Source organism: Rattus norvegicus, chromosome 4 (assembly GCF_036323735.1).
Source record: "Rattus norvegicus strain BN/NHsdMcwi chromosome 4, GRCr8, whole genome shotgun sequence".
NCBI classification, from domain to species: domain Eukaryota; kingdom Metazoa; phylum Chordata; class Mammalia; order Rodentia; family Muridae; genus Rattus; species Rattus norvegicus.
Window position 1 is genome coordinate 169274351 of NC_086022.1, and position 21546 is coordinate 169295896.

The 21546-nt window shown below is 47.2% G+C and overlaps 1 protein-coding gene across 6 annotated transcripts in view; it reads right to left on the reverse strand.

The window, feature by feature from the left end:
- Positions 1 to 3767: 3767 nt before the first annotated feature.
- Dusp16 (dual specificity phosphatase 16) overlaps positions 3768 to 21546 on the reverse strand; it is an 83391-nt gene continuing 65612 nt past the window's right edge. For all 6 annotated transcript variants that reach the window (NM_001106624.3, XM_039107457.2, XM_039107456.2 and 3 more), the window contains 3 exons: positions 14052 to 14211; positions 8824 to 8947; positions 3768 to 7406 (listed from right to left, as the gene is read on the reverse strand). In NM_001106624.3, the coding sequence (NP_001100094.1) occupies positions 6236 to 7406; positions 8824 to 8947; positions 14052 to 14211 (1455 nt within the window). In that variant the 3' untranslated portion in view covers positions 3768 to 6235. The remainder of the gene's footprint in view (positions 7407 to 8823; positions 8948 to 14051; positions 14212 to 21546) is intronic.

Consider the following 21546-nt stretch of genomic DNA (forward strand, 5'->3'; position numbering starts at 1 on the left):
GGAAGTTTCTAGCCTTGATTTTTGGTAAGCAATTTTTATTTCCCTGACCCTCAGAACTAGTTGGAAGCTAATGTCCCTCAAAGGCCCATAAATACGAAAGGCCCAGTCCCCTCATTAGGGTCCTGTTGGAAAGAGGTGGAGCCTAAGAGAGGAGCCTGGTGGAAGTGAGTCAGGAATGCCCTTGAAAAGAGTGATCTCCCACTTCCCCACTGTCTCAACTCTGTGCTCTAACTCTACTCATCTGCTTTGTTTCTTAAGGTAGGTACGCCCGGCCCTGCCAAGGGAGGAATGGTTTGTTTTTGTATTTCAGAGTGAGGAGTCATAAGACATCACATCAGGAAAATAAAGATGAGACTGTTTGCCTCGTGCTACCCAGGAAGAGCAGGAAGTGGGCCAAGACAGTTTCTGTCCACAAGGACAGTGGCTTGCTTTCCCCAGCTACATGCCATATCCTTCAGTGTACAGAACACCACAGAATAGAACCGTATGATGGAACGAGCCTTAAACATATGACTTATGGAGTAAATTTCATATCAAACCATAACTGTTCTAAAAATGAATTATTTTTACTTTAAAGTCATATTTTATAGAAGAACAGTGAATTATTTTTTCTTTTAATTTTTTTTTAAATTAATCATTCCATTCGTTTACTTCTCAAACGATATCCCCCTTCCAGAATAGAATGACCATGATACAACCCACAGACTATATGGTGCTTAGAAGAAAGGAAGACCAGTATGGAGCTTAGGAGAAAGGAAGACCAGGGTGTGGGAGCTTCAGTCATGCACAGAGGGGGGAACAGGATGATTAAGGGACGTGGAGGGAGGGGGACCTGGGAGGGAGAGAGGAGGGGGAGGGAAAAGGGGAGAAGGATCAGGTATTGGAGGGGACAGAAGAGAGGTACAGAGGGTCAGGAAATCAAATAAAAATATGTAGCAGTGGGGGATGAGAAACTGGGGATAGCTAATGGAGGGTCCCAGAGGCCAGGGAAGTGAGAGGCTCCAAGGACCCAACAGGGATGACTTTAGCCAAAATGCACTGTGAAGGAGGAGACAGAACCTGTAGAGGCCGCCTCCAGTAGATAAGGACGGCCCCTGATCAAGGGATGGGGCCACCCACCCATCTCAAATGTTCCTGTCCAAAGGAAAGACAGGGACGAAAATGGAGTATAGACTTAAGGAAGGGTCATCTGGGGACTGCCCCACCTGGGGGTCCATCCTGTCTGCAGACACCAAGCTGACACTATTGCTGTTGCCAAGAGGCGCTTGCTGACAGGAACCTGGTGTGGCTGTTCTTTGGGAGAGTCTGCCAGCACCTGACCAATGAAGATGGGATGCTTGGAGCCAACCATCAGACTGAGCTCAGGGACCCCAGTGGGGGACCTGGCAGAAGGACTGGAGGAAGGGAGGGGGACTGCAACCCCACAGGCCAAACCACCCAGAGCTCCCAGGGAACTAGACCACCAACCAAGGAGTGTACGTGGAGGGATCCACGGCTCCAGATACATATGTAGCAGAGAATGGCTTTGGCTGTCAGCAATGGGAGGGAAGGCCCTTGGTCCTGTGGAGGTTTGATGCCCCAGTGTAGGGGGATACTGGAGCAGTGGGGTGGGAGTGAGTGGGTGGGGGAGCACCCTCACAGAGGCAAAGGGGAGGAGGAGAGGGCAGATGGGATGGGGGATTGTGGAGGGGTAACTGAGATAGGGTTTTATGTAACCCAGGCTGTTGGCCTTGAACTCAGTATGTAGCTGAGTATGGTCTTGGTTTTCTGATGTTCTAGTCTCTCCCCAAATGCTAGGATAACAGACAGGTGCCACCACACCCAGCACATGGAGGGCATCTTGTTGTTCTAGCCAGTAAGCTCCCAAGGTTTCCCTCCCTCCCTCCCCTCCTTGCTTTGCAAACCAGAGTTCCACTGCGCCTCCAAGAACCTTCTTTGCTTCCCTGTGATGTGCTTATCTGTGTTCAGGGGCAAACAGCGCTGACTGCAGGGTCTTTACCACAGTGAAGGGCAATTGAAGCTGGCCTTCCCTCTTCTTTTATATGCAGGCATGGTACATACATGTTGGCCGGTGTTAAAGCAAATGATAATGAAGTCTGGTGGGTGCACATTTCTAGTCTCAGTGATTGGAAGACTAAGCAGGAAGATCACTGTGAATTCAAGGACGTCTTGGGCTAAGCACTGAGTTCAAGGACAATCTAGACTGCAGTGGAACCTGATATTCAAAACAAAAACAAGTAACAACAACAACAACAAAAAAAAAACCCCCACACACAAAAAACCTATTACACTCCAAGGGCATCGTTTTATATTTCTTCCTTTGCTGACTACTTTTATGTCAGCTTGACACAGAGTCATTTTCAAAGAGGGAACTGAGGAAATGCTCCCACCAGCTTAACCTGTAGGCAAGCCTGAAGTGCATTTTCTGGATTGATGGTTGATGTGAGAGGGCTCAGCTCACTTACTCCACAGGAATAACCCGGTTCCTGTGTTCTATAAGAAAGCAAGTCATGAAGAACAAAGCAGTAAGCAGCATTCTCTTATGGTCCCTGTCATCAGTTCCTGTCTTCAGGTTCCTGTCCGGTTTTGAGTTTGTACCCTCAGTGATGAACAGTGGAAGTGTAAGGCAAAACACCCTTCCCTGCCCAACTTGCTTTTGGTCATGGGGTTTTATCACAGGAACAGTGACCCAAGACACATCTTTTTTTTCCCTCATAGTTGTATCATTAGTAATCATATATACATACTATATAATCATGTATCTGTATGTATGTTTCTTGCCTTCCTTTAGCAGTAAATTTGGAATGTAAAATATATGGTGAGCCTAGATACCTAAACGTGTTGTCTACAGAGCAAACCTTTGATGAAAGGAGTTTCAGGAATACCATAGGCTGGGAGAGAGGAATGGTTTGATTTTGTTTGGGTTTTGTGTTCTCTGTGGTTCAAGTGCTAGGGATTCAAACCCAGGGCCTTGCACATGCTAGGTAAGCACTCTGCCGCTGAGAACATTCCCAGCGGCAGTCTGTCTTGCTGCCTCTCTCCTTCTTGTACCTGACACCCACTGATCGATCTCACTGGCCCATGGTTTCCTTTATAGCCGTCTGTCTGCCGGCAGCATTTCATCTCTGTAGTGTGGACTTTGGTTAAACTGGTGAGGCCAAGTTTCTATATGATCGAATGTCACTAAGGTCTATCTAGCATGGGGAACAGTTTTGGTTTTTGGTTGAAATGAGGTCTCATAGTCAGGCCTCCTTACCCACTGTGTAGCCCCAGATAACCGTAAGCTCCTCAGGTTTCTGCCTTCACACGAGTGCTGGGATTCCCACCATTCGCCATGTCTGGTTTGCACAGTGCTAGGGACCAAATCCAGCGCCTCGTGAGTGTGAGGGGAGCACTCTGCCACCTGAGCCTCAGTTCAGCTTCCGAGGACACCGTTTAAAGGCCATGCTCCTCGGCTTCCCTGTCAGGACTGTGGACTCACTGGTTTGTGGTAGGTGCACATGCAGGCAGCTGCCTTTGTGTATCCTGAAGTCAAGCAGGTAGGAAGGCTTCCTCAGCATGTGCTTGGCACAGAGAACACAGAGCAGCATCTGCCTCTGTCCCGTGTGAGTGACACATTTGATATATCAGTGGCCACCTTCATTCTAAATGGTGAACACTGTCACTTGTGGTTCTTTCTGTGGCCCCCTTTTTTGCAACTTAAGACAGAGTGGTTCCCACCAAGGGTGAGAGCAGCAAGGGAGGGGAGGTCACTTCTCACACTGATGTATAAACAGGTACCAGTTTTGATTTTATTTCATCGTATTAACATACATGACACTTCAAAATGAGAAATGCACAAGTGAACCATTCAACAGCTTGCCTTACTCCAAGAACACTATATTCATATTAAACATTTATACAGTCTTTCCTCTCTAACTTTATAACTGGTCTAAACAGTTTCCAGCATTTCTCACAGAGTCTAGTTTTGCTCATTAAAATCACCATTTTGCATTGTCCCAGGAGACTTCAGGCTTCCCTGTGCTTACATGAGGAAACCTAACCACCACACTACCCACAATGTGCCTAGGGGCAGCCCTTTCAACATGGTAGTTGTGATTCCAAGAACTGATAGGACATTAGTGATGGTGGACTGACAGCTGTAGTGTATGACTACGCTACACGGAAGGAACCACAGCCCAGAGAGCACCTCCCTACATGACGTATGGCATTAGGCAATGTACTGCCCAAAGACACTGAAGCCAAATCCCCAGTCTTCCCAGAACAGACGTACTGTTGGAGCTGCTGCTTCATTCTGGAACTGTCTCACTGGTGTGACCAGATTTTAAGAAGGTGGGTTCTTACGTACTGAGTGTGTGTACACAATGGATCAAATTTACTGTGAGGCTCTGAGAATCTAATCACAGGCTGCTGACCAGTGTCTTGGAGTGGCCCGTGCTCTCTGTGCAGTCTCTGCTCTGCGTTCATCTCAGGCCCACACATAGCTTATCTGTCCAGAGCCAGTATGCCCACGAGGCTCACAGTGCTCATCATGGTCCAGCCCGTCAGCTTTGAGCCACGCCATTCTATGCTGGTTTTACAATCACCATAGGAACATTAAGTCAGATCCTAGTCAAAGGACCATCCATTCACTGACATAGAAAACCTGAGATATGAGTCAGCCCCTAGCTACACTTACAGTAAAGAACAATGACAACATCTACCCACTCCCACACCCTGCTGACGTGAGTGAATTAAGGCCTTAAGGAGGCTGTATCTGGAGGATACAGCTCAAGCCAGGAAGTTGAAAGGCAGCTACGTACTGTCATGTACACACCTGTTCCTATCACCTCCTGTTCTCAGCTGCCAGGATTGCGTCTATAGAGATTGTGTGCCAGGGACCAGGAAGCCACTGGGTACCTCTTCTCTGATGTGTCCTTTCCTCAGGAAGCATGCTGGGTAGCTCTGGAGAAGAGCTTTCCTGTATCAAGACTAACCAAAATCAACAGCCCCTTCTTAACCTTTCTAGTGTGTTCTATTCTGACTGGTTCTTGCTTACCAATGCCCATGCAAAGTTTGGAAGTCGAAGAGGATTCTAGAAATATTACCCTTGTTGCATACCATAGAGAAAAAAGCCCAGGAAATCCATTGCCTACTTCACAGTGCACCTTCCCAAGTCTTCCCATATTTTTATTCCATGAGGGAGACAGAAGTGAAAGCCTGTTTTGGCCGAGAGCCTGAAGGTTCTGCCACTCCACTACCAAGCCCAGTGATTCATGTTTCTCTCTAAACCAAGTCTGGTCAACTGAAGAATGAACCATCCCACTTTAAATAATTCTTAAATTATGAGGAGGAGGAGGAGGAGGAGGAGGAGGAGGAGGAGGAGGAGGAGGGGGGAGACTCTTAGTGCTCCATCCCTGGCTTAAGTCTCTAAGCTGTCTGACTGCCCAGTCTCTGGCTAAGTTAAAAACTCTAGTTGGTTTCCCCACTTCATTCAAGCTGACAGGAGGGGTACATGGGCAACAGGCCCACTGGGATTTTGTGCATAGACAGTATGCATTTGTCTGGAAAGTGACAAGTTACCTACTTATTCACAATGCCTAGAAAATGATCGACTAGACATGGTAGTGGTGATGGCCCCAAATGTCTTGTCTGAGGTACTGGCCTGGCTATAAGTAGATCTAGACAAGGCTCCTAACAGTTCATCCCGCAGAACGATTCCGTATCCATCAGCTGTCGATGGAGCTTGGGTTGATTGCTCAGCTTTGGACGGGGTCATTTCCCTTGGATTTACCGTTAGGATCTGTCCCTAGGAGGGTCTTCCCACCTGACCCACAGCTGGCTCAGTCTTAGCGCTAAGGTGCACTAGGGAAGGGCCTGGACAGAGATGAGTTCTGAGACCTCTTGTTGCACATGAAAATGGGAGGGATTTTGCCCTCTAACATTAAAAACAAACAAACAACAAACAAACAAACAAAACCCTTGCTTTTGTAGGAACAAGAAGATGTGCAATTCACTGAACAAAATCTCTTCTCTGGCTGGGAGAATTCTAACATCTACCCTTCCTCTTCTGAGAGAACTAGCCATTCTCAGTGCAGTGCTGAGAGAACAACTGTGTTGATCCATCTGTTGCTTTTATACCATAGCTCTATATTCCAAAAATATATATGTATGTACATATACATATTTCAGATTTACAGGGAATATTTTTTTGTGAACAGGAAACAAAACTGTCAACAGAAGTTACGCGGTCTTCTCAAGAGACCTCAATGACCTCCATGCTTCCTGAAAAGCTAGATTGGCTCCCCACTTTGCCCAGTTCTTCCCTCGACCTGTTCTCTGACATAATGCTCTCTCCAAATTCCATTTGGCAGCTCCTGCGTTTAAACTGCTTCTCAAAGGGGCTCTCTTCATGCCAGCTCCGCCGTGAGTCAGCTCTGTCACTAGGCTTCTGCCGCCTACGAACAGAATAGATTTGGTCACTGCAAGTGGGCAGCTGGCTACAGCTGTAGGCAGAGTAACTGGCGTTGCCTCCATAGATGGCTGAAGCAGAGTAGAAGTGTGAAGGCTCTGTAGCAAAATACCAACCGCTGGTCAGGGAAGGGGCAGAGGACTGGGGAGGCAGAATGTCTGAGTGCCAGCCCTTGAGGCCAAGCCCTGCAGCAGACTTGGTGAGGTGCTGCTGGCTGGTGGAAAGGCCAAAAAGGAAGTTGGTGTGGTAGTTGTCCTCCACACTCCCGCTCCGATGCAGTGGCGAGAAGAAGGGCCTCTGGGTAGACCCAGTACTGCTGGTTCTCACTGAGTGCAGCCGTGTGGTCTGGCTCTCTGAAGGTCTGGTAGCTTGGGGCTGCCTGGGGATGTGGGCCTCCTCCTTATCGGGGCTGGTCTCTGGAGTCTGTTCTGATACCTCCTGAACGGGGGAGAACTGGCAGAGCTTGCTGGTCCCATCCAGTGTGGCGGAAGGTTTGTAGTACTCCATAGCATCCTCTGACGAGAAGCCGTGTAAGGACGCTGCCACACTGGCTGAATACGAAACAGACTTGATATCGAGAGAGAAGGAACGCTTGAGCCTGTTGCTGTCTTCCAGCTTCTCTGAGGACAGCTGGAGCCCACTGAGCGCCTGTACCAGCGGACTGTCCTCCAAGAGGGAAGGCTGTAAGCTGGGCACACTTGCAGGATGCACAAGCCTTTGCCCCACTGCCTCTGAGGTAGAGTTGGCACAGGGTGGGCTGAGAGACAGTGCATTCTTCCGTCCGCCCTCTGAGGCTGCAGGCACAGGCTCACTGGCTTTGTCCAGGTGCAGCAGCTTGAGTTTGCTCTTCGGCCCGGACATTCCAGTCTGGCTACTAATCGTCTTCTCATAGTCCATGAGTTGGCCCATAAAATTAAAGTTCGGAGATATAGTAGGTCTTTTTTCTTTCACAAATCTGTAGAGAGGACAAAGCCAAAGCCCTGAGTTTTACAACTGCACTTTGTCCTGAGGACACTAAGAGAAAGTGGGACAGGGTATCACTACACCTCCCCAGTGCTTCAGAGAGGATTCATTTACAATCCCAGGACTAAGGTGGAGAACACCTTCTCAGGGAGCGGTGGCATGGCGGGGTATAGGCTAGAGGGTGCCCTCTAGGCTCCCTATTCCCAAGACACCAAGGCTTCCCATGCAGTTGATGAGAGCACTCTGTTCAACCCCAGGAAATGCCTGCTCCCTGTCACCTGCCCCCTGTCACATACACCAGCACCGCAAGGCTAAGCCACTCGTCAGCTTCAACACGCCATTATTCCCTCTTCAACGCCCACACTGGCCTCTCAAGAGAATTTCCCTCAAAGAGATGGCACAGTGTCCAAGCACCCAGTTCTGGATCTTTTTATATTCAGAATGTTAGGAAAATCAGTCACAAGGTGATTTCTGGGTGCTACGCACTGTGCTGCTGTACTGAGTTATTCAGTCCTTAACCTGCTTCACGTAGACCAGGCTGAAAGGCCCTAAGTTCACTTGTCCCAAGCCACACAGCTACTCATCGATGAAGCAGGATTCAAACTCTGGACCATCCGATGTCTGGGTCCAGCTTGAAAACTCACATAGTAACACTGTAACGGGATATAAGAGTGTGGGCCTTCCCACCGGACTTCAGCCCAAGCAGGACACAGGAGCAGAGGCTTAACTGGAGATAAGTAGTGCAGAAAGAGAGGACCTGACCCTTCCAGCACCCAGGAGGACGAGCTAGCTAGGCAGCTCATTTCGTTATTCCAGAATTGACATTCTGAGACGTTCAAATATTAAAATAAGCCAACATCATGGTACATGCATCTTATCTTCTTGTTCTCTCTCTCATGCAAACCAACTACTTCATGTCAACAGGGCACACAGTGAACCAGTGTCATTTGTCACCAAGGAAGATACAAGTCAGCAGCCCTGTCACTTTTTGTCCTTTCCCAAGATAGGCAAGGGCAGCCTAGTCAAGGTCACTACCTGTAAAATGTGGTGAGCTGGACAGGACAGGTTTACTCGGGTTTTATACACGAGTGCGTCAGGCTTCCCCATGTCTGCAGGACCATCAGACAGAGCAGACCCAGGCGCTGTGCAAGAGCTGCTTTCTCAACTTGTCAATCAGAAAGTCCACGCCCTCCATCGAGGGAAGGAGTAAGCCTTCCTGAGCTACCGTTACTAAGAAGCATAAAACCAAACACCATGTGTCAGAAGAACGAAAGCCAAGCAGAGCCACACTCTTCCTCAGCCTCTGCAAGACCATGAGTCACAGGAACCCGTGACGGCCACCCACCTTCACAACCCCTTTGTTTCAGGGAAAGTGAAGCAGGCCCCATGAGCCACGTCCCTGTCCTTACCTGTAAGCCTCATCCAGAGACATGTCCATCCTCTTCATGATATAGGCAATAGCAATGGTGGCCGAGCGGGAGATCCCAGCCAAGCAGTGGATCAGCACACAGCCGTTGGAGGCTTTTGCTTTCTCTGTGGGAGCAAATTTAAGAAAAGTCACTAGGATTTCTTCAGTGAAGAAACCTTGTACTCGCCACTATCGACTGTTACTGTCAGTGTCTTCACACCTGACACTTCAAAGCAGATCTTACCTACATGGCCTCCTAGTGATCCTTCACTTTACAGGAGGAAGGGAGACGCTAGTTCTCTCTCCATAACATACTATGAGCCATTAAGGTCTAAAGGGGCTATTAATAAGCAGTGGGTGGGTTACTACTGCAGATTGCCGGGCTCTTATTCCAATGGTTTTTGCTGTGTAATGCAAATGTGCATGTAAGAATGCAAGTGGAAGGAAGCCAGAGGTCCACGTCACTTGTCATTCCCCAGGCATGACAAAGTACCTCACTGGCTTGGAACTCACCAAATAGGCTAAGGTGTCGGCTGGGTAGCCAAAAAGCCTCAGGGCATCCTCCTGTCTCTGCCTCCCCGGTATTGGGATTACAAGCAAGCACCACAAACCCATCATTTTGACATAGGTTCTGGGAATAAACACAGGTCCTCATGCTTGGACAGCAAGCGCTTCAACAGGCTGAGCTGTCTCCCAGCTGTCTGCTTAACACGCAATCACATATATGACACATATATGAAGCAGGAGGTACTAACACAGTGCACTATTGTAATTCTCTGGCATGAGTTAGAGGCTCATGGATACCATTAGAAGCAAAGCTGGGGAGGTTCAGACAGCGCTGCCCTCCTGGCTGTGGAGGGGCTTCATAGCTCACACGCAGGGGCAGATGACAGCCCAAACAGCCCCCAAGAATGGCAGTCCTAAGCAGTACCATGACAGGCTCTGTCCTGACCTACTACACATGTCATGTGCACAGCCACAGAGTGGCTGTCCTGGAGCCAGATCTGTCCCTTCTCATTTGTGTTGGGCAAGACTGAGGTTAAGATAATTTTTGCTTTATCTTTTGTTTTTCCAAATAGGGTTCCTCTGGGTAGCCTTGGCTGTCCTGGAACTCACTCTGTAGACCAAGCTAGATATTCACCTGCTTCTGCCTCCTCAGTGCTGGGATTAAAGGTGTGGACCACTACCAGACAAGGTTAAAATTCTTAAAAACTCATCAGAATTCAAGGAACCTGCAGTGGGTACTGAACAATAGAGAGCTGCTCCAGCCTGGTGGCCGGTGATGCAGACTTGTGGTAGATAATAATAGTAGATGATAACTTGTAAGTTATTATCCGTTAGACACTAAGTAATTTAAGAGTCAGCGATAAGCAGCACTCGGTCAGACAAGGGAGCCAGACGGGAACAATGAACACAGCCCACACTGACACAGACCGGGCTAGCTCAGCAGCACACGGGCCCACACATGCACACATGTGCACATCAACCACCTGCATTTACCTTCTCCTCAGTATTCTCTCTTTTCCTCAGGTGAAAGGCTCAAAGCCACTGGATGGCAATTCTGATTTTATGCCACCAACATTATCCTTTTCCTATAATCTGGTTCTTCCCCACCTTTGCACCTATCTCAGCATGTACGGATGAGTGTGTGTATGTGGATCCCCATCTCTAGCTGGAAGCTGCTCCAATTCTGATGAGAGGCAGGCTTGGCGGGGCTCAGGGAAGAGACCTTGTAGACGCTCCACACACAATTCCCAGCACACATACTATACAACCATGTGGTTTCAGTTTCCTTAATTTTGAATTTATTTCCTATTATTGCTGATAATGACCTGAGGCTGAAGGGTGACTCAGTGCTGAAGAGCACTTGTGGTTTTGGCTCCCAGCACCCACGACTGTAACTCCCCACTGTCTGTAACTCATGACTGTCTGTAACTCCCGACTGTCGTCTGTAACTCCCGACTGTCGTCTGTAACTCCCGACCCTCTGTAACTCCCGACTGTCTGTCTGTAACTCCCGACTGTCTGGAACTCACAACTGTCTGTAACTCATGACTGTCTGGAACTCACGACTGTCTGGAACTCACGACTGTCTGGAACTCACGACTGTCTGTCTGGAACTCCAGATCTGGTGTATTTGGTGACCTCTTCTGACATCCTCAGGCACCAAACACATACGCAGGTAATATAGGCATAAAAATAAATCTAAATGAATCTAAAAAAATTTCAAATGATAATTATCTTTTAAAAAAAGAGTGTGTAAGACCACGGTCCTGTTCTCACGCTCCTCAAGGTATTGAATACTATGTATGTTTAAAAGCAATTTATTAAAAATATATTGAGGGAAATGGAAAGAAGGCTCAGCAAATAAAAGTATCTGATGTATAAGCCAAACGACCTGAGTTCAATCCCTAAAATCCACAGCAGAAGGAAAGAACCAACTCCCCCAAGTTGTCCTCCAGGTATGGTGGCACATGTGTGCCCACACGTATGTATCATGTACACACAATAATAACAGAATTCCAGCCTTTGAAGGAGACTGTAAAGAGACAAAGCTGACACCAGTGCAGCTAGCGGCCTGAGCACCAGTGCAGCCGCCACAGGAAGAAAAGAGCTGTTGCTTCCGAGTAGAAGGTGAGACCTGACCTAGAAAGCTGTCCTCTGACCTCCAGAAATGTCCCATGTCATATGTCTGCTGTGCCATATGTGTGCCTATACTTAATACATACAAGTAAGAAAACAAATACTTTTTAAAAAACCTGTCAGAATATGCATTACAATGTTGATGGTGGATTTCCTTTTCTCATTCAATACTGTGCTCATGCTGGTTTTTTTTTTTTTTACAACCACAATTTATCTGATAAGTTTTTAATTAAATATAAAAGTGCATATTCTAGAGTAGGCTCATTGGCACATAGGTCTTGACAGACTGAGTGCTAACCCGAGCCTTAGAACAGAAGTCACACACAGAGACCTGGTAGAGAGGGGGAAGAACGGGAAAGCCCTCTCAGTACTGAGCGGGGTACTCAGAAGGCAGGCTGCTTTGGCTGGCACTCCCAAGCCATGGAAGAAGTAAGTGGAGGTGGCTGCAAAGGTGGGAGCATGGGGGGGGGTGTGCGCACATGCGCGCGTGTGAGCACATGTGTGTGTAAGATGTCTCTTGGGAATGTCAGGCTAAGAGCCATATTTTTGTGTAGGAATTAAGGAAACTGAAGTTTCTGGAGTGAAGAATAAGACGGCAGAGATGGCGAAATGAAATAACAGCAGGTCAGCACTACAGAAATTCAAATGCAATGTTTAGGTTTTCTTAAGGGACAAAAACTTTGTCTCTTAACAATAAAATAAACAAGAAGGAGGACTGAAGAGTTAAACTGAGGACCTGCTTAGAGTGAGGTGTCAGGGAGCTCAAAAAGGAGTGAGGAACAGGGGAGGTTCGAGCACAGGTCAGCAGAGGGGAGAAAAGGAGGAAACCCTCATGGCACTCTTTAAAATATCCGTCAGTCAGAGAGGGTAGCCTGTGCCTGTGGCCCCTGTTACTTGGGAAGAGTGCTTGAGCCGGATGTTTGAGGCCAGCCTAGCAGGAGCATGTCTCAGGAGTAGAAAAGAGTCAGGAACATTTCCTAGAGCTGACTCTGAGCTGAGAACTGTGCAGTGTTGGGTGCCTATATTGTCTGCTTTAATCCTCACGCTCTCCCTATGAAGTAGGCGCATTACCTTCAGCCTGTCGTTCAGGAAACAGGCACAAGAGAGTTTTAAGAGCTTTAAGTTAGAGACACACAATTGCTTAACTGATAACCAGGGAGGCAGGACTCGAAGTTTGGCTCCAAAGTACATCCTTTTAATCAACTCTCTCTGTTGCTCAGTTCAGAATTGTGGACTTGGGGGTGGGGTGGGGTTGAGCAGGAGCCAAGGAACCGACCGTGAGAAGAGAGCAGGAGCTTGGATCCTGCCTCTGAACCAACACGACATCCAATGGGAACATTAATCATAATTGTTTACCTTTTTTAAGGGCTAAAAATCTAACGCTATGCTAAATATACTTGGAGGAGCAATGAGAAAGTGTCAGTATGAAGCTTTTTCTTTATGATTTTAATGTGAACTGTTAACTATCTTAGCCTTTAATCTTGAGGTGGTTTAAAGAGCAAGTACAAATTGATGACAGAAGTTTCTGGAAAACTGAAATTCTTAAACAAAACAAACAAACAACAACAAACTATTATCAGAATTACATGAAGCTTGAAAAGCATCATCTGGAAAATGAAAAATGTTACCAGGAATTAATGTACCTAATTTTGCCTTTTTATGTCTATGGATGTTTTGCCTACACGTGTATCTGTGAACTACTAATGTGTCTGGTGGTGTCAGGAGAGGACAGAAGAGAGTGTCTGATCTCCTGGAACTACAATCACAGACAGCTTTAAGCCGCCACACAGGTGCTGGGAATTGAACCTGGGTCTTCTGGAAGAGTAGCCAGTGCTCTAAATGATGAGTCAGCCCCCCAGCCCCAGATCTTTTATCTTTAGTTACAATGGCTAATTCATAGTATTTAAGTATGGAGTTGAGTGCTCAGACTTATGTGCCTACTGGAGGGAAACAACAAGACGTCCTTGCATGGAATGTGTAGTCACACCTCATCTTGTGCTCACGTCTCCTCTGCTCTTCCTCCACACTCAAGCATCAACCACCAGGTAACCAGATCCTGTGTGTGGCATGTAGGAGGCTCCTGATGAGGCCAAAGAAGCAGAAAAAAGGACGATAGAGACTAACTTGTTACAGTTCCAGCATGTACATGTATATGCTAGAATTTCACTGGACGCAAAATACTTGAAACTATTGATGTGTGAATTGAGGCCCAGGAAATCTTTTCGCAGGACCTAACTTTTCCCAAGGAAAACACAGCAGTAAGTAAGGAGGAATAACAGCTAGGTTCATCAAACTGTTTCAAGTGGGGGGGAGAGGGGTATTTTTGAAAGCTTAACTGATTTTCAAATACTTGCAACACATAATTATAGATCCTGAAAAGCTTTAACCTCGGAGCTGTTAAAAGTTAGCTAGCAGGTCACAGGGCAATCCCTTAGGGACAGCATAGCACACATCAGCTTGACCATTAAATAGGTAAGCAACATCATGTGCTGGTTTCAGACTTGAAATCTCTACGAGGCAAAAAGACAGGCTCTGCCTGTCTGTGACACTGATTCAAAGGGCTGTACCCTTGTCCTGAGCTACATACCAATGAAATCCACAGACTTGTCCAACCAGGGCAGGATTTTCTCACAAAAGCTGTCATTCACAGGCACTCGCAGGAAGTGAGATTCGGGTATGAAGTCAGGCTTTGGACAGGTGTTGCTGGCATTTAGCACATAGCCAATCCCGTTCTGTTGCATCAGCTCCTATGTAGGGAAAGGGCAGTTAAAGGGAATCATTTTGTACTAAGAACCATTTTGAAAGACTGACGTTGAAAACTATGACAAGAATTACAAGTTTCTTTGCACATAGTAATATCTAGAGAAGTAACATTTACAGACTTAAAGTTGAAAGTGAAAAAAGTTATGGACAAAAAGCCATTTAAAATAGTATGCCCAAGGAGCAAGCACGCATGATCGGTACAGTCAAGCGGTTGTGTCCGCTGCTGCAGAGAGGAGGAGAATAAAGCATATGATGAAACAACAGTACACAGAGCTCTTTTCCTACATGGACGATGCCCAGGCATTCTTGTTGCTTGGTTTAAAAGTCTTCCTGAAGGCTGATCTGTTTATGTGTATGTAAGTTTACACCGACTATAAACTGGCATGGCCCACAACAGGCCTTTCGCATTCAAATGTCAGACACCAGCCACACTATCTTTCTCCCTTTTTTGCCCTGAACTCCTGCTTCCTCTCATCCCAAACACAGATGAAACAGTACATGAGGACACACAACAGCTGGCAAAATCCTTACAACCCCATCCACAGGCTGCCAATCCTCAGTAGCACTTCTGCCTTTATCCTCTTTCTTCTATTCGCACCCACCACTCAGTGAGCAGTCCCCAAGACAACTTTTCCTCTCCAAACCACATTCTTTACAACAACTAGGGTAATGTATTCTTTTCTTTTTTGAGACAATGTCTTGGCTGTGTATCCCAGGCAGGCCTCAAACTCCAGACTCAAATGATTCTCCTGCCTCCGCACCCAAAGAATCTGAGCATACAGGCAGATGCCACCACACTCTGCTGATCTTTTACAACTAAGAGCGAGCTAAGTACCCCTGATGTGCAAAATTCCAGAGCACTGTGTGCATTCATCCACACTTCAGTATTTAGAAAGCTCCACCTGTCTTCCTGATGGCTTTCTTCCCATTTTTCATACTCAGCCTGACCTTATCTATGAATTCCTTCCAATGGACACACAGTTAACCGTTCCAGGTCCCTCTATTCTTTGTGCACACCATTAAAATAACCCAGCACTGTATGTGGCATTAACACAGTTAACTCTTGTCTCCCCTAGAAAACAGTAAAACAGTGAGTAGTCTTGAACTGATCTTGTTTCCTTTGTGTAAATGCACTCATATGAATTTGTTACTTATAAGCCCATCTACCACTGCCACACTGACCAGGCACTGCACTGCACTGCTGAGGCACCCCACACTGACTGGCCTTCCCGGGGCTGCCTCTCGGGCATCCTCTGAGCCTGAAGGTTCAGCAGCTCTGGATATCCCTTCCTTTCCTGGGAATGGCGCCTTTCATTCCCTAGATTTCCAACTTGAGAGACAAATGGTAGTTTCCTCCGTTTACCTTCCTGAACATGTTGGGTCTCAATCTCTTCCTCTTAAGACACTTGGCACAGGAAGTGTACTTTATTGTGTACAAAGATTACAGATCACCTGGGCGACCCTTTCTCATTTCTGGGATGGCATCAAGACAGCACTGTGATTTACATAGCCTTCTTGGACTACAGCAGATGCGAGGCTCCCTGGTGGGCGCCTCCGATCCAACCAAGCTGACTATCAATCAGACCAAGACCCTGAGGGTGTTCGTCACAACTTTTAATGTTTAGTGCTTGTGACGAAGGGGCACCCTTTGTTCTCCAGGTGAACCACAGAGACACTAGGTTTACCTATATATACCATCTGATTCACCACAGTCCCAGTATGTCCCTGGAAGGAGACCTAAGTTAGCCTCTCAAGCATTTCTTAGTAATGTCCCAAAGGAACCCCTCTCTCCCTCTACCTTTTTCTCTTTCCTTCTCCCTCCCCCCACCACGAATAGTATTATGAAGTTAGTTTGTACGAAAAGCAAAAAAGAGGGGGTGTTAAAGAGGTGGCTCAGCAGTAAAGAGCTTGTGTTTGTACGGACGGAGGTTCTGCTCCCAGAACCCTGTGATGATTCACAACCATCTAATCCCAGTTTCAGGGAATCTGACACGCTCTTGTGAACTCTGTAGGCACCAAGCACGCAGATGGTACATTTTATACATACAGAAAAAAAAACTCACACATATAATGAATAAGTGAATCTATTTAAAAACAAGCAAAGGGAAACAGTAGCAGGCTATTCTTCCGACATACTCAGTGCAGACTTTTCAGGGAGGACGGGACATACTTGCTTTAGCAGCCCAAAGGCAACAGGTACTGCAAAGGACAAAATGTGCTGCATGTGCTGACTGCCGTGGGGAAACAGAGCAAGGCACGAGCACACCTTACAGAAGGGACACTTTAACCTAAATTCAAAAATACTTGTTGAGAACCTTTATCAGAGGACTACTAACAGAACACTGACATCCGGTACATGTCAAGAAGGCACTACACTGAGCATTGATTGGTTTTACTGAATTCTCACTTCCTGTGATGTTTTATTATTATCCCTACTATAAATGAGAAAACTAAAGCTTAGAGGTTATAATATTTTCCAAGTCTTACCACACACACTGATCTTGCATGCTAGAACCAGTACAGAATGACACATTCAAATTTAAACATACTCAATCCAGAGACTACACTGTTAGTTGCACTAACACAATGCACTAAGCTCAAGCTTCTTCTATGGCAAGTTAAAGCAAAGTAATGAGCTCAGAAACCCAAAGGGAAAGCCAAGTGGTGGTGCCTGCTTGTAATGTCAGTGCCAGAGAGGCAGAGACAGGGGATCCCTAGGGTCCACTGGCCAGCACCCTAGCATCCAGTAAGCTGCCAGACAGTGAGTGACACTGCTGTGGATGAAAAGGCGAGAGCCACCTTGTTGGTGGCGGTGATACATCAGTCAGGGCATCAGCCCTTTGTTCATCCTAGCCTGATACCTGGCTTGGTGGCCACAGATGTTTCATACCCGGGACTCGTAAAAATCAAATCAAATCCAGGCAGCTCAGTGCAGGAGAAAGACAGACAGAAACCTGCAGACTGCCATGCCAACCCGAGACCTGACCTCCAGCATACAGCACAAGCGGCCATCAGCACCTGCTTGCCGCTATGCCAAGCAGCAGGACAGAGGATCTCACCTAGGGGCCCACAGGCCTCCTGACCAGCCTGCAGCAAGAGCCCTCGCAATGTGCAAGCATGTGGTGGACAGATGGGAAAGAGATATGGAACAGTCTGAGCACTGTGAAGAGAGATGAACTGGAGACTCGAAGGTAGAGGGGAGTAGCCTGTTGTGAGTGGCCAGCCCTGCCACCTGGGGCCATGGCAATGTCCCAGTCCTAGCTGCTGCTGGGGGCCATGTCTGAGTTCATGGCTATGCAGTGGCAGGGGTCGACCATGGTTCATATTACCACTAGAGAACATGGGACATCCCTGGTCAGAGCAGTCCCATGTCTAGGACCTGTGCATAACTGGCCCCACTACTCACTGGCTACAGCCCTCTGAAAAGCTGGTCCAGCACCCTGCAGCTGGGCCTGGTGGCCATGTGGGTGAGCTGGCCTCAGGGTGTGAGCATGCACAGCTGACGGTGCCATGCATCAGCTGGGAGGTGGCACTGGTGCAGAGGTGATTCCCTCACCTCTTCCCATGCCAGCACCTCCAGCAGTGGGGAGAGCTGCCCCAAGGCTGTGAGCTCCCAAGCAAGGCTGCCCCTTACACCCTGCAACAGCGGGCCCTGGGTCATGAAAGCCAGCGGCCCTGCCCCTCACAGGCCGCAGCACTCAAGAGTTCTAACCTTGCACCTCCCCTGAGCAGTACAGTAGTAGAGCTGGCCCTCGGGTGGGTGAACAGGTAAGCCAGCCCTGGAAGCATGAGTGAGGAAGAGCGGGGCTCGGTCACTCTTCTGCCATGAGAAGGCCTGGGTGGTGAGGGGAGGTATGCCTTTTTGTCCCTTCCTTTTCCAACCGAGGCACCTGGAGATCTGACCCTGGAGTCATGAGAGCATATAAGCTATCCCTGCCCCTCACAGGCTGCAGCACTCTAGAGAGTGAGGCCCTGTGCCTCACCTGAGCAGCACAGTGGAGCTGGACCTCAACTTGGCAACAGGGTAGGGCTGTCTCTGGTAGAGGGGGCGTGGGTGAACCAGGCCCAAGGGCAAGAGCATGGGAGAGCTAGCCCTGCTACTTGTCTTCTGTGAAGTAGTATGGGTGCCAGGTTGATGCTCCCCCACCTCACCTCTTCACACTCCTCACTACCTGGCAGTTGGGAGAGCTAACTCTCAGGGTCATGAGAGTGTAAGAACTGGTCCTTCCTATGCTGGCTGCAGCACTCAGGAGAGAGGGCCCTGCACCTCACCTGAGCAGTACAGTGGAGTTGGACCTCATACAGGCGATGCAGATGAGCTGGCCCTGGAGAGGTGGCTGGGGTGAGGGATGATGCCCTCCCCTTTTCCACCTCACCACCTGCCTATAGATAGTCGGGAGAACAGGACTTGAGGTAATGGGGCAGGATAGCTGGCCTTGCCTCCTCACTGGTTGTAGTACTTGTGACATCAGACCCTGTGCCTTATCTGGGCAGCACAGTGGAGATGGGCCTGATGGCAAAGACAAAGGGAGCCAGTCCTGAGGGTGTGAGAACAGGAGACTGCACACTACATCAACACACACACACACACACACACAGCCTTGACTGGGTAGCACAGTGGAGATGGCTCTGGAGGTGTAGGTGTGGGTAAGCTGGCCCCGAGGGCAGGAGGGCTGACCCTGCTCCCTGTCAGTGGCAGCGCTGATGGCCTATTGGGAGCAGTGCTGGAGAGCTTGCCCTGGTGGTGTGGATAAGGAGAGCCGTGCCCTGACCAGTTCAGCTACCATGTAGGCCCAGATCTAGGGCACTGAGTTGGTCCACTCCAAAACCTCTACCATCTGCCAACTGTTAGGATGTGTGAAAGGGCCAGTCCTGCTGACCCAAAGCTGGAGGATCCCCATGACCTAGTGCAATAACAGGATAACTGGGAGAAATCCCAGTGAGGATCCAATACTGATGGAGTCACAGAAGCCAGAGATCTTGAACCAGACCAGCGGCTCATTGCAATGAGCATCTTCAAGGAAGAGGCACTGACAGAAGACACACTGTGGGGCGCACTGCGACTGCTACAGTTTTCATGATGGAATGTTCTTATGCTTCTGGTTTTTGTTGTTTGACTTTATTTGGGGGGGGGTAAGGCAAAGTGTGGATATTACAAGATGGGGAGATGAACAGGACTAGGGTGCATGATGTGACCCCCACAAAGAATCAACAAAAAGTTTTTAAAAAAGCAAGCTAGATGCCACCCAAGGAATGACATCCAAAGTTGATCTCCTCATGTCATGCAACCCACCCACTCCCACATCCCACAAATCTATTTATAAAATCTGTTACCAGTTGCTACAGAAAATTCTTTGAAAAATAAGATGAAACTTGATAAATATAATGAGGCCAAATTTTAAAACAAAAAGGCAAACAAAAAACTAACATCATACAAAATGAAAATGTAAATTGACTGCTTGTTAGATTCCATAGTGCTTTCTGTATATAGATTTGTCGTCACTATATCAATGGACAATGCCAGTTAAAGAGGGAAATCATTAAGGACAGAGACAAGCCTGAAATGTGACTTTTAGCTTAAAATTATTATTAAATAATTTATATATAACATGAAAGTAGGATGACAGCTATCTGTGAAAAGGAAGAACTATGCAGGACAGACGACGAAAATGGTTTGGCCAAAGTACCTATGTTTGAATGAAATGTCTTCATAAGACCTCCCATGACACAGGTGAAAGAATTCCAAGTCAGCCTGGGCAGAAAGACCAATATACATCAATTCACTAATTTCTAATGCATGCTTTTTCTCCACAGCTAAGTAGTTTTGGCGGAACCACACTTTTTTTTTTTTTGAAATCCTTGTCAGTATTTTTTTTTTCTTTATTAACTTGAGTATTTATTTACATTTCGATTGTTATTCCCTTTCCCATTTTCCTGGGCCAACATCCCCCTAACTCCTCTACTCCCCTTCTATATAGGTGTTCCCCTCCCCATCCTCCCCCCAACAATCACGGTCACTGGAGGTTCAGTCTCGGCAGGACCCAGGGCTTCCCCTTCCACTGGTGCTCTTACTAGGATATTCATTGCTACCTATGAGGTTGGAGCCCAGGGTCAGTCCATGTATAGTCTTTGGGTAGTGGCTTAGTCCCTGGAAGCTCTGGTTGCTTGGCATTGTTGTTCATATGGGGTCTCGAGCCCCTTCAAGCTCTTCCAGACCTTTCTCTGATTCCTTCAACGGGGATCCCGTTCTCAGTTCAGTGGTTTGCTGCTGGCATTCGCCTATGTATTTGCTGTATTCTGGCTGTGTCTCTCAGGAGAGATCTACATCCGGTTCCTGTCAGCCTGCACTTCTTTGCTTCATCCATCTTGTCTAATTGGGTGGCTGTATATGTATGGGTCACATGTGGGGCAGGCTCTGAATGTGTGTTCCTTCTGCCTCTGTTTTAATCTTTGCCTCCTTATTCCCTGACAAGGGTATTCTTGGGGGGAACCACACCTAAATGCAACAATCTATTTTTACTTTTTAGTAAATAGTAAGATCTTCCAAAAATCTGGATATATATATATATATATATATATATACATATATATGTATATATATATATAGAAGAATACTTGTCTAGCATGTGTGAGGCTCTGGGTCTTATTTCTGTTACCTAAATAAATAAATAAATAATAGATAGGTAGGTAGATAGAGAGAGATGGATAGATAGAGATAGATAGATACATAGGCAGACAGACAGATGTGTTTTAAGAAGGAAAACAGAAAAACAGTATCAGCACAGATGCCTTCTCCTTCACAACCGCCTCCCAAATATTTTACATCCGTCTCATTCTCACCTAATTTATTAGAATCTTTCCAAAACTTTTAGCTTAGGTCATACAAAAACAAGTGTCTTCCCTCATTTTTATTTCATCAGCACATTACTATTTTAATTACTGTACATAATTACAATAACAAGCACACTGGCCCAAACAGGTGTGAGGGCAAACGGCTGACTCTGGTGACTCAAATGCTGGTGTCAGTGAGCTGCAGCAACAGCTCACAGACAGTGTGGAAAGGACTTGACAATGACCTCTGTTCTACAAGTTCTAGGAGCTCAATACAGCTCTATTGGCTGTTCTCTTGATCGATATTTCCTTAATATTTTGATGAATGTGCATTTAATTGGCTGAATGTGCATATTAATTTAATTTTTTATTTTTATGTGTGAGTTTATGTGTACAACATGCATACAAATACCCATGGAGGTCAGAAGAGGACATCAGACCCCCTGGAACTATGGTTAGAGGCCGTTGTGAGTCGCCCATGTAGGTAC